The following is a 12,509-nucleotide window of genomic DNA, read 5'->3' as shown; positions in this document are numbered from 1 at the left end:
CACCAAAAAAGCATGGAAAGCCATCATAGATTGGATTTTCCTCTTGCAGCTTGCAATGCCACCCTGACACAAAGTGAAACGGTTCGACCTCCTTTGGTTCCACTCATAGTGTTCCCAAAAACGGTCTGCGGAAACTCATCGTCTCATGATTTGGGGACGGGCTTCTAACGATGCACAAACTTGAATATTTGATTTGTTTCGGGTCTATTCGGTGGAGCAGAATTGAATACAAATATTTGACATAAACTTTTGCAAAAAAAATCCTTTTTCCTTACCCTTTAATCCCCACGTGAAAAAGCAGGTGCATTGAAAAAAATGGAGAAATAGGTACAATTAATCAATTATTAAACCCGAGGTATAAACAAAAATGATGATTGTGCGTAGCCCTACTAATGGCTTGGGTTGAAATGGGTTTAATGGATTGGGTTTTGATATTGATTATGTTTGGGTGGATTCAAATGTGTTGTATTAGCTAATGGGGTGGGGTGGATTCTATGTAAATATGGATTGGAGTGGTTTGGGTGGACTGAAATAGATTCTTTATGCAAAACAGTATGATTATATATAAATGTCAATCCGTAAGAGCCGGATCTTAGAAATAAAACATCGCATTCACATTATAAAATTTTATCAAAATTGACTGAAATTTGTTGGAGATGGCTCAGTATGACTAGCAGCTACTTTGTGCAAAGCAGTGTGGCTAGAATTACACGTGAGTCCCACATCAAGAGTCGGATCCTAAAAATAAAACCTCGCATTCACACTATAAAATTTTATCGAAATTGACTGAAATTTGTTGGAGATGACTCAGTATGACTAGGAGCTACTCTGTGCAAAGCAGTATGGCTAGAATTACACGTGGGTCCCACGTCAAGAGCCGGACCCTAAAAATAAAACCTCGCGATCACATAAAATTTTATCAAAATTGGCTGAAATTTATTGAAGATGACTCAGTATGACTAGGAGCTACTCTATGTAAAACAGCGTGACTAGAATTATACATGGGTCCCACATCAAGAACCGGACCCTACAAATAAAATCTCGCGTTCACACTATAAAATTTTATCGAAATTGACTGAAATTTGTTGGAGATGACTCGGTATAACTAGCAACTACTCTGTGCAAAACGGTGTGACAAAATATACACTATAAACTTTTTCTGGAAAAACGGGTTCTTATTGGGTTGTAACTATAGTTTGACTAATAGTTTATTACATCATGAGCTGAAATATTTAGGTTGGATTGATTTGTTGTGGTGGTGGTTTGGAGTGATGTAGATAATATTAATTTCTCTTATGAGAATAGATTGGTGTGGATATGGTTTAGTTTTGAGCCCATTTGCAGGGCTAATCGTGCGTGTGGCAGAACCCGTGTCTACAAATAAGAGGGGCAGGAAAACCAGAGAAGGAGAAGCAACCTCGCAACCCAACCGGAGGGACACACGCAGCCCCGAGCCGCGCCTCTCCTGAAAAGTGGAAACAGCGCTGCGGGGAAGGAGCCGGGAAGCTGGAGGAACGGGAAAGCCCTCTGTCTCCTCCAGTCTTCTTCTCCAGTGGCCGCCGCCGCCGCGTCTTCACTTGGTTCAGGCTTGGTGGTGTCCTGCAGCGGCTCCCTAGATCGATTGCAGTGGTCGGCGTTCGGCCGGCGATAGTCAGGTGAGCCCGTCAACCTTCCTCTCCCCATCTAGAATTTGTTTAGTTGCAGGTGTAAAATTTTTGAATTCTACATTTAAAGTATTAAATATAAACTAATTACAAAATTAATTACAGAACTCGTCTGTAAATCGCGAGATGAATCTAATGAACATAATTAATCCGTCATTTAGAGGGTGTTTACTGTAGCAAATTAGCGTCTAATTACGTCCTAATTAGGTTCATTAGATTCATCTCGCGATTTATAAGCAAACTGTGCAATACGTTTTTTTATTTCGTTTAGATTTAAATCTCCATACAGATGTCGGAATAAAAATTTGGAATTTTGAATTATACAACAAGGGCCTAATCAACTGCGTACCTCTGGTTCTGCTGTTTGCTACATCCTGCTGAGGGTGACAGCATCGGCTCCATCTTGGGGACATGCTGCTACTGCCCTAGCAGTTGTGTGGAACAAGGACACGTCATTGAGGAGAATCTCTCTCCATTAAACATGGACAGAGCAACACATAACATTAGCTGTACTTCTTGGCCCAATGGTCCCGCTCCTATCTTCTTGGAAGTAAAACATGGAGGGGGAGAAAAAAAAAGATGCAGATTTCGAATTAAACCAGTCTTTAATTAGGTACTGTGGTCCTAGCTAATCATATATTGGATCTTAAACATAAATATCATAAAGGTGCTGTTGATAAAAATCCTAGAATGATGAATCCACTTAACGAAGATCGTAGAAACGTAAACTTGAATCGCACGGCAGGGTCGTAGGTTTCTTGCATATGCTACTAGCTAGTCACGGTTCAGTTTGAAGCGCAGGCGCAGCCAGCCTAAGAGCTCACTGTCTAACCGAGTCTTTACTCTGTAAACATTGGCCACAACTTTTTCTGCATCACAAGCTTTACAATACCCTGTTTTCTGTAAAGGGTAAAAGCCTAAAAGGGAGGGGGAAAAACAGAGTAGCCGTCGCTGCCATGCGGTATTGCATTATTGCCCACTGAATAAAGCTCCAGTGTACAAGCACCAGTGTAAAGAGCGCCGACAGCAACGAAATGTGGTGCTTGCTAGCACCACATCATGCATGTTTGCATCATTCGGCCGTGGAATGTGGTGAGAGTATTTCTGCTGTAGCCGCTGGCGCAGAGGAAACAATCAGGCTATCTGTCAGAGCAAGAGAGAAAAAAAAAAGGATCGAAGAGATGGGGAATAGGATTCCCTGGACAATGACCAGTTGGTAGATAGACAGACATGCCGCATGGACGTAGCAAGTACACCACAGATCGATCAGATCACACAAGAATAATATCGCCGCGCGTGCCTAGTGCGCACCAAAGCTTGATCATTGACGCTCTGAAAGCCAACAAACTGGTAAACAGAATTTTTTCAGAACTGGTCAGACGCAGAAGCAAGGCCACACACCCTGATGGAAATCTATTTTTGGCCAAATATTGCGAGAGATTATAGATAGGCGATTCCAGTAAAATTCCTAGGTAGCTAGTGGCCGAGGTTGCCGTGACGGCGCGTGGAGCAAGAGCCTGCTCGCTGCGTCACAAGAGAGGGAGAAGAACCTTGCGGAAACAAGCTGTTTGTGCATACTATGTGTGCGGTGTTTTCCTGTGGATGGAGGGAGGGGAGAGACGTGCATGCGATTCTACGTCAGTCACAATCGTCCTGCCGCGACCAACGCAGCCACAGGTGTATGCCAGCGGCCGGATCCGACGACACACCCCCACGGCCACGCCGAACAAAATCTCCCGGCGATCCTTGCTGCCGGCACGGCGCCCTGCCCGTACCACGTGGCTCTGCGTCTTCTCCGGCCGTTTGCTGGTTTTGGTCACCTGCGGCTCGCTTCCGTCGCAAAGTTCCTCCGCCGTTTGGTTTTGGTTTTGTCTTTTCCTCTCGAAATCGATTCCGAGCGACCTGAGCTGTCAGGTGGGCCTGGAGAAGAGCTAGATCACGGCCGCGCCGCGCCGCCAGCGCAGGAGCAGTTGTGCGACCCGGGGTGGCGCGTGCGCCGCGCGGTGTGGCCAGGCACAGGCAGCCAGCCTAGCTGCCTCGGCGGCGGCCGCACGCCATGTTTAGCTAGCTAGCGCCCCGGTACGTACGTCCAGCGAGGCACAGCACGCGGCTCCTGGAACCGCGTGGTGGGACCTGCCCGTGGCGGCTCGCGCTAGCTGCGCGCTGCTCCTCCCGGCGGCGAGCGAGCGGCGCCGCGCGCGCGCACCACCTAGCTCGGCGTACGCCGGCCCTGCAGGCAGATCGAGCCGTCGCGTGGTGCGGGCCGCCGCCGCCGTCGTCCGTCGATCGACACCCTCCCGATCCTCCCACCAGGTTAATTACGATATGTGACAGAACCGCCAAATTAAAACTTAAAATTAAGCTAAATGGCCATCATTTTAACACATCAGGCACATTTGGCTTAACGGTTTAATTTGACAGTCCTTTCGGCACTGACCTTCCGATCGAAACAAACACCAGTAGTCCCACGCGAAGGTGAGCGCAGGCAGTACAAACATGACGAGTACATATAAATACGATTACAACACCGAGTAGAGTATATTAAGTTCTACAAACCTGGTTTGAGTACATAAATAATATACAAGAGCAACTTTACTTTAAAACAAAGTCCGATATAGTAAACTTGACGTCTATAATACATGAAACGCAGTAACGAATCACACACTTAGCCCACGGGTGTGTGATTTGGTAACTAGCAAGGGCTAAACATCTGGCCCGGCCACCTCCCAACCATCCGCTCCAAGCTGGATAAACTTAGCACAACAAGGACAGAACTCGATCTCATCCTGACCTGAAATAGTTTGAGCCACAACCCTGAGTATACTAATACTCCGCAAGACTTACCCGACTATGGGTATACATAGCCCATTATCTAGACATGCATGGCTTTCTGGCTGTGGGTTGTTTTGCGGAAAAGCAATTAAGAGTGAGTCCTTACTTTCAATATTTTAGCTCAAGATTAGGAATGATACCTATTTTCTATAGTTTGCATATCTATACCAATCAGTGTGGAAAACAATTGATTAGGTACAACTATACTGATCATCTCATTCACTTCTATAATCTTACTACGATGTGACTCGGGGATCAAGGTGCTCATATCCGAGAGCGACTGACGGCGAATCGATCCGATTTAACCTTGCAAGGTGGACCTAACCAACACGGCACGTATTTGCCCCGTCGGACAATACAAACCAACCATTCCCCTCCCCGCCTCGAACTACAGGAACCAGCCCAACGACATATGGTCAGCCGAGCTCAACGTGAGACCACCAAAAGTAAACATATGCATCCCCATTTCTCCGCGACTACACAACTACCCCAGGAGTTGGGTGCGGGTTCCTATACTTTCAAAGTAAGGCAGTACTCGGCTTACCGGTTTCGACTACCTCCTACTCCCGGTATGCGGTTAGTACAATTCAAACATGATCAGCAGGGCCGACAACGGTACGGTCCTTAACCGACACAGACGAGGCTAAGGCACCCAGGAACCCTGTCCTGCTGCCATACCTATACATCCTCATCATTCCCCGCCCGGTCTCATATTCATTTCCTTTGCTCCATACTTCAATATTCCGTAATCAACTCATAAAGACATCCTATGTCTCGCGAGTAACAGGACATTACTCGACTTCTACCGAATCCTATTTTTAGCATGGCAAAGATAACGACATACACATACTAGTATTCCGACCAATGGAACCTAGGAATCATGCAACTAGGGTTTCATTCAACGCCTAGAAACTTAATGCATAATCAAGTAAATATAGATATAACATTTCATAAGTTAAAATAATAGGTTATGCTCCGGGGCTTGCCTGCGGGCTGCTGCTCAGAGCTAGTGTCCACTGGGCCTTGGGCCGGGTCGTCACGAAACGCCTGCGGGGCTGGCTCCGTCTGCTCCTGCGGCTCCGCGATCACCTCGTACACGACTTTCTCGGTCGTGGATTCTATATGTATGCACATAAGACAATGTGTAAATGCCATGCATATGAGACAATGAGTAAACACCAACATGACTTTGCCACTAGAAGATAAACATTAAACAAATTAACAATTTACATAAAATGACGCAGGTATGGTGATAATTAACTTTAACCCTAAGTGCTAGGAACAATTAGAGGCCAAATTATCAATTAGAGCATGATTTACTATAAAATAAAATATGACTAGCAAAGACATTATTATTTGTCTCTTATAATTTGTATAAAAATTTACATGTAAAATAAATATTATTGTACCTATACACATATTTAAGTTTGGTTACATATTATATTCATATACTAAACTAGGTCCTATGTGTATGAAAATTTTATGGTGGATCACTCATGCTTAAAATAAGCTACTGCAAAAATTTCACGATTTTTAGATTAACAAAACTGTAGAAACTAATTAAGCAAGACTAAACACAATCTAAATTTTTACAGAGGTAAAAAGGTTATTTTGCCACTGTGGATATTTTTCCTCCATAGATCTTACTCTAACAAATCCAACAAAATTTATTTCATATTTTTTGCATTTTTCCTTGATTTTATATGAAATTTACAAATCACAGCCGAAATAAATCAACAAAATAAATAAAACTCCCCCCTTACCCCACTGACCAGCGGGTCCCACTGGTCAGTGGGAGGGGTTTCTTCCCCGCTCGGCCACGCAAACCGCAGCGCGCGGCGGCGCCCAGGCGCAGGGCCAAGCGGCCTGCGGCGGCGGCGACCGGAGGCGGCCCGCGCAGCGGCGCAGCAGCAGCGCGCGGTGGGGCCCGCGCGCGCGACTCAGGGCGGCGGGGTGGCCAGCGGCTGCAGTGCCCTAGCGGCGGCGCGCTAAGCAGAGGAGACGGCGGCGCGACTCGGGCCGGCGGCGACGGGGCCAAGCGGCGGCGGGGCGGCGCGGGTGAGCACCAGCGCGGCTCGGCGACTCCGGTGCGCGCGCAAACGAGGCGGGAGGGTGGCGCTAGCATGGCCCGCGGCGTACGGCGGCGGCGGCGCAGTTCGGCCGGCGGCGGCGTGATCGAGAACGAGCGTGGAAACCTCGCGAACGCGAAGGAATGTGGAGAGCATGAGCACCAGTGGCTCACCTAGGATCGATTTGAGCCGTCAAGCGAAGAAAACGGTGGCCGGAGGTGGGAGTTCGACGGCGGAGTGGAGCTCGGGCGGCTATAATGGCTGGTGGCCGGAAAAGCTTCGGTTCCCGGCGATTTTGTCGATGAGGCTCGCGAAGGAGGGGTCGAGGAGGAAGCTAGGAAGGTTGTCGAGCTTTGGTTGCGGTGGATTTGAAATCCGTGGAGCGGAGCTCGCGGATTCGGGTGGAGACGGTGAGCTTGCTCAAACGCCGTCCATGGCGAGCAGAGGAAGGAGAAGGAGAGCAACGGGAGCGCATAAACGGGAGTGAGGCAGGTGGCGAGCTCGGGGAGTCGTCGTGGACGACTTGGCGACGCTCGGCGGCCGGGAAACCGGGATCGCCCTCCACGACGGCCACGACACACCGGGGGAGCTTCGGAGGCGTCGGCGCCATTAATGCGAACGTGCAGCACAGGGAGAAGAGAGGGAGAGAGTATGACAGGTGGGGTCCACGTGTAAGGTTCCAATTTTCATTTGATCTCTAATTTTGGATTGTTACACGATCCATCTCATCGCTGGATTACTTGTTATTCTTACTTATTACCCCCGCTGGCTCGCCGATTAGTTAATTGATCAACTACTCCATCAACCTTCCGGCCGCCTAATCACGGCGCCGATTAGTTAATTAGTATTGTATTTTGCTACTCGCCATTCGGCGCAGTAACTTGGTCGCCGCCGCCGCCGCGGGCGTCCGACTCCGACCCGACGGCGACGCGGCGAACGCGCGCGAGCGTGTGATTGGCTGGACCGTGCGCGGCGAGCGAGGATTACGTGCCGCCTCCGTTGATTCAATTGGCGGCGCGCGCGGCCGATCCAGGCTGACCGATCCCCGAGCTTGCTCCAGCTAATCATCGTCCTGTCCTGCATTACCCACTAGCTAACCATGATTTAAAATCCTCTTGCGCAAGGGCCGTTCTGTTGCACTGGTCATCTGCCCATGTACTACTATCTCTGCACTACAGCGCCACACGGCACATCCCGCGCGCGAGCCGGTCACGGCGGCGTACGTGGACCGGCCTACCGCTGCTCCGGCCAGATTTCGGTGACGGCACGAGGGAGATACTTATGTGATATTTTTATACTAACAAGAGTGAGTCAAAGAGCGTGCTATAAATTACGGAATAGAAACATAGCTTGATGCTAATACGATCATTTTCCATCTTCCACTATATGAATTTATTATTTCCTAAAAAATATATGAATTTATTATATCTAAACTTTGTATAGTGGTGGGATGTCAAATTCTAAGCTGGATAGTCTAATTTATCAAGCAGATTTCAATTTCTCCAAAATGAGAGAATCCAAACGGCCCCTTAGATTATTTCTTCGTTGCGCGCCTTTTGCTCACGTATACAATCCAAGGTACTACGCGGCGACAACGCCAAATTGCTGCCGACATTTTCCTTGTCACGCCGTTGGCATGCACTTCGCCGCCTCGTGTCTGAATTGTTATAGGTTCCTCTTTATACGACGTTACTTCAGGCCATCGATCGGTTACATTGCGGGGTGCCGGCCGGCTGCCAAGCTAGCTGCCCTTGGTATCATACGGTTTGCCGTCACGCAACAGAAGAAACGGAAACCCCCCGATTTGCTGTTGCGCGTGCCAACTACTGGCATTCTGGCCGTCACGGACGCGCGCAAATCCGTTGCAGTTGAGCAGATCGGGCCTTTCTTGCCGGTACTGGCGCCACTGCCTGCCATCGATGCAACCAATCAGCAGCTACTGCCTACACTGGCCATTTAAAAAGGCCCCAACCCTTTTGCCCTCATGCCCTGCACATGCTCGCAGCGTCCTCCATCGACAACATTTTCCTCTAGCGCTGCTGCTGGTGTTGAGAAAGATCGGGCGATCCTCGTCTCCTATATGCCCAGCAATTCGCAGGAACCGTCCAGATATCTCCTTCTCCTGCCACCTCACATCGGATTGCCATTTCAGTTTTGTCTGCCAAATCTGCTCATCGTCAGGTTTAATTCGTTTTCCAGCGCGTCGACACTTGTGAGTTCTTTCTCAGATGGTTCCTCTGTTGGTCTCTGCTGCTCCCAGCAGCTGTGAGCCACGATTTTAGTTGCCTGCAACGGATGCACACTTGTTTTTTTCCCCTTCTCTGCTGTGTCCACACTGTGTCCGTCTCTTTTTAAGTTCAGTTCCCAGCTGGTGTACTCACTAGTACATGTGCGCCGCGCAGGTCTCTCTCGCTCTCGGTCGGCGGAGCGAGCCATGGAGGGGGCCAACGGCAATAGCAACGGCACTACCACGCCCCGCGCCGTGCCGCCGCTTCTCGCCGACGTCGAGGTCTCCAACCTGCCCGGATTCGACGTCACCCCGACGCCGAGCCCGCGCCCGCAGCCCAGCCCCAAGAAGGCGCCCCGCCCCGGGGTGAGTGGACTACCGTGCCTATCTACCTACCTCCGAGGCTCCGATCGAGCTCATGCAGGACAACTGATGGTCATCGCTCGCGGCTAATGCAGGTGCCGCCGCTGGACCGCGTGACGCGCCGCAGCGAGGTGGTGCTCCCGCCGCTGGAATCGCCGTTCCAGGCGCCGGGCTACCGCTCCGTGCAGCCGGTGTCCATCAGCCTCCCCGCGTCGCCGAGCGGCTTCGGCGCGCCGGCCGTCCCCGCGGTGGCGACCGGCGCGGGCGACCCGGACGGCCTGCGCCGGCAGGCCATGGCGAACGCCGCGGCGCAGCCGTCGCCGCCGCCCGCGCAGCAGGACAAGGAGGGAGGGAGCGTCCGGTTCGCGCACCAGCCGGACAAGGTGGTGTTCCGGTCGCAGCCCATCCCCGGCGGCCAGCCCGCCGCGCGCCCCCGGGCGGGCCGCGCCGGCAGCAGGGTCATGAGCCGGGACAAGCGCTACGACTCGTTCAAGACCTTCTCCCCGAAGCTGGAGCGGCAGCTCACACACCTGACGGGCGCGCCGGAGGCGCACGACGGCGAGGAGGACGGCGAGGACGACGCCATCACCGCCAGCCGCAGCACGTCCATGCCCAAGGTGGACCGCTTCTTCGCGGCGCTGGAGGGCCCCGAGCTCGACAAGCTCAAGTCGTCCGAGGAGCTGGTGCTGCCGTCGGACAAGAAGTGGCCGTTCCTGCTCCGGTTCCCCGTGTCGGCGTTCGGCATCTGCCTGGGTGTGAGCAGCCAGGCCATCCTGTGGAAGACGATCGCCACGTCGGCGCCCACAACGTTCCTCCACGTCGGCGCCAGGGCGAACCTGGTGCTCTGGTGCATCTCCGTGGCGCTCATGTGCGCCATCACGGCCGTGTACGCGCTCAAGGTCGCCTTCTTCTTCGAGGCGGTGCGGCGCGAGTACTACCACCCGATCCGCGTCAACTTCTTCTTCGCGCCGTGGATCGCGTGCCTGTTCCTGGCCATCGGCGTGCCGCCGTCCGTGGCGACGGAGCTGCCGCGGTGGCTCTGGTACGCGCTGATGGCGCCCGTGCTGGTCCTGGAGCTCAAGATCTACGGCCAGTGGATGTCCGGCGGGCAGCACCGGCTGTCCAGGGTGGCCAACCCGTCCAACCACCTGTCCGTGGTGGGCGACTTCGTGGGCGCGCTGCTGGGCGCGTCCATGGGGCTCCGCGAGGGCCCCGTCTTCTTCTTCGCCGTGGGGCTCGCGCACTACAGCGTGCTGTTCGTGACGCTGTACCAGCGGCTCCCCACGAACGAGACGCTGCCCAAGGAGCTCCACCCGGTGTTCTTCCTCTTCGTGGCGGCGCCGAGCGTGGCGTCCATGGCGTGGGCCAGGATCACGGGCGAGTTCGGGTACGGCTCCCGGGTGGCCTACTTCATCGCCATGTTCCTGTACGCGTCGCTGGCGGTGCGGATCAACTTCTTCCGCGGCTTCCGCTTCTCGCTGGCGTGGTGGGCCTACACGTTCCCGATGACCGGCGCCGCCATCGCGTCCATCCGCTACTCGACGGAGGTGGACAACACCTTCACCAAGGCGCTCTGCGTGGCGCTGTCCGCGGTCGCCGTGCTCACGGTGGCGGCGCTGTTCGCCACCACGCTGGTGCACGCCTTCGTGCTCCGGAACCTCTTCCCCAACGACATCTCCATCGCCATCACGGAGCGCAAGATGAAGCCCATCGTGGAGCTGCACGAGAGCCAGGGCGAGGACGGAAGCACCAAGAGCAACGACATCGCGGCCGGCGGCGGCGCGCAGTGACACTGATGGCCTGCCTGAATCCTGATGGGGCGGCGGCGGCCACGGGGCTGAAGCCTGAAGGAGTCGCCGAGCTCCACGTACGTGGGGGAATGACGCGATTCTCGGATTGGCCTGCTTGGATTGGTGCTAGCTTGGTTGCAGCTATTAGTAATCCAGTATAGTTTATACTCCCTCCTTCCCCGTTTATAAGGCATACACGTATATCAAGATTCAAACCTTCTCATCTTTGACCAATAATTTGACTATTAAATTTTTATTTTTATAATGCAAATTTCATATGATTGGATTCATAATCAAACATAGTTTACAATGATTATAAGTTTATAATCAAAAGTGATATAATATATGATAAATAAATGGTCAAAGTGTTGTTTAGAAGACCGTGTCATGTTCCACCATGCCTTATAAACAGGGAAGGAGGGAGTAGTCAGTAAAAACTACATGTACAGAGTCGATTGCGTCGTATGGATTGGTATTTGTCGTGGAAATATGCTTTTTTAAGCAGTCTCGATTCTACTTTAGCATTTAGCATCCTAATTTCTCAATTGCTCAAGCTGAAAATTTGAATGCCGTGGGAGACGGAGGTAAAGGAAACCGAAACCAATGAGGACTGAGAGGCAAGTACTGTGGGCCCTGTGGGCTTCTTAACTGCTACGTCGACCACCATGCTTTGTTTTGGCCCACATCACAACCAACCTCATTGAATTGCATAAATTTCATCAGGTCCGATCCGAGCACTTGTTATACCTCCAATCAGGTTTTAGTCCAAGAAAATTTCTCACTGTGACACTTCTTCTAATATAAATTACATTGGGCAAAAACAAAAAAGATCGCGTGTGGTGTACAAGTCAGCCTGTGCGCCATATGACCGGCTTGAGGCCTTGTTCGGCTGGCTGGCTGGCTGAATGGCTGGCTGATTTGGCGTGAGAGAAAAACACTGCTGGTTGGCTGGCTGGTTGATTTGGCGTGAGAGGAAAATATTGAGTGCTGTTTTCGCAAGGGTAGCCACAAAAGGTGCACATGTGACATTTTTAAAAATTAAATAGAGTTGAGAAATCATGACATGTGGAAAATGACGAGTTCCTAAACTAATTCCATTTGCAGAATGGGAAATGAGTACGCTCTCTGATGATACCTTTCTTTCTTTTTTTTTTTGATTGGCTGATGATACCTTTCTTTTTTTTTGATTGGCTGATGATACCTTTCTACTACTTCTTTACCAAAAAAAAAACGCCTCATACTAGGCGCAAAAAGATTTTCTCCATGTGTCATCCTACCGAGTTAAAAAAAAACATATGTTGGGCAATGAAAGCAAGTTTGGAAGCAGAAATTCCATGGCCCATCGATACAAATAGGCTAGGCCCAAAGCTAGTCCAGCCCAATTCAGCCCATCTCCTCGCAACATCCCAGCAGCAGCATGCCAGCATCTGCATCCGCCGCCACGGCGCCACCATCATCGGGCGCCCGCGCGGGAAAACCCCCAGACTCACCTGCCGTCTCCCGCGCCCGCCGCGAGCTCGCCGAAATGCCGACGCCGCCGGCGCCGATGCAGCCGCCGCCAACG

General features: G+C 51.6%; 1 protein-coding gene across 2 annotated transcripts; it reads left to right on the top strand.

Moving 5' to 3' along the window:
- Positions 1-1,401: 1,401 nt before the first annotated feature.
- LOC120663942 (S-type anion channel SLAH3-like) lies at positions 1,402-11,466 on the top strand. 2 transcript variants are annotated; one of them, XM_039942892.1, is made up of 4 exons: positions 1,402-1,655; positions 8,968-9,158; positions 9,251-11,110; positions 11,370-11,466. In XM_039942892.1, exons 2-3 carry the CDS (start codon positions 9,000-9,002, stop codon positions 10,943-10,945), a joined length of 1,854 nt encoding a protein of 617 aa, XP_039798826.1. In that variant the 5' UTR covers positions 1,402-1,655; positions 8,968-8,999; the 3' UTR covers positions 10,946-11,110; positions 11,370-11,466. The 2 variants fall into 2 exon arrangements, with proteins under 2 accessions (XP_039798826.1, XP_039798828.1); XM_039942894.1 differs by lacking the exon at positions 1,402-1,655 and adding an exon at positions 7,576-8,777.
- The last annotated feature ends 1,043 nt before the right edge of the window (positions 11,467-12,509 follow it).

This window comes from Panicum virgatum, chromosome 3N (genome assembly GCF_016808335.1).
Source record: "Panicum virgatum strain AP13 chromosome 3N, P.virgatum_v5, whole genome shotgun sequence".
Taxonomy (NCBI): domain Eukaryota; kingdom Viridiplantae; phylum Streptophyta; class Magnoliopsida; order Poales; family Poaceae; genus Panicum; species Panicum virgatum.
Note: the sequence above shows the minus strand (reverse complement) of the source record. Positions and strands in the feature narration are given on the sequence as shown.

Bases quoted from the DNA above. Each gene is read 5' to 3' on its own strand.
- LOC120663942 (XM_039942892.1), top strand. From the start codon at position 9,000: ATGGAGGGGGCCAACGGCAATAGCAACGGCACTACCACGCCCCGCGCC. The intron at 9,159-9,250 runs GTGAGTGGACTA...CGGCTAATGCAG, and splicing joins AGAAGGCGCCCCGCCCCGGG to GTGCCGCCGCTGGACCGCGT.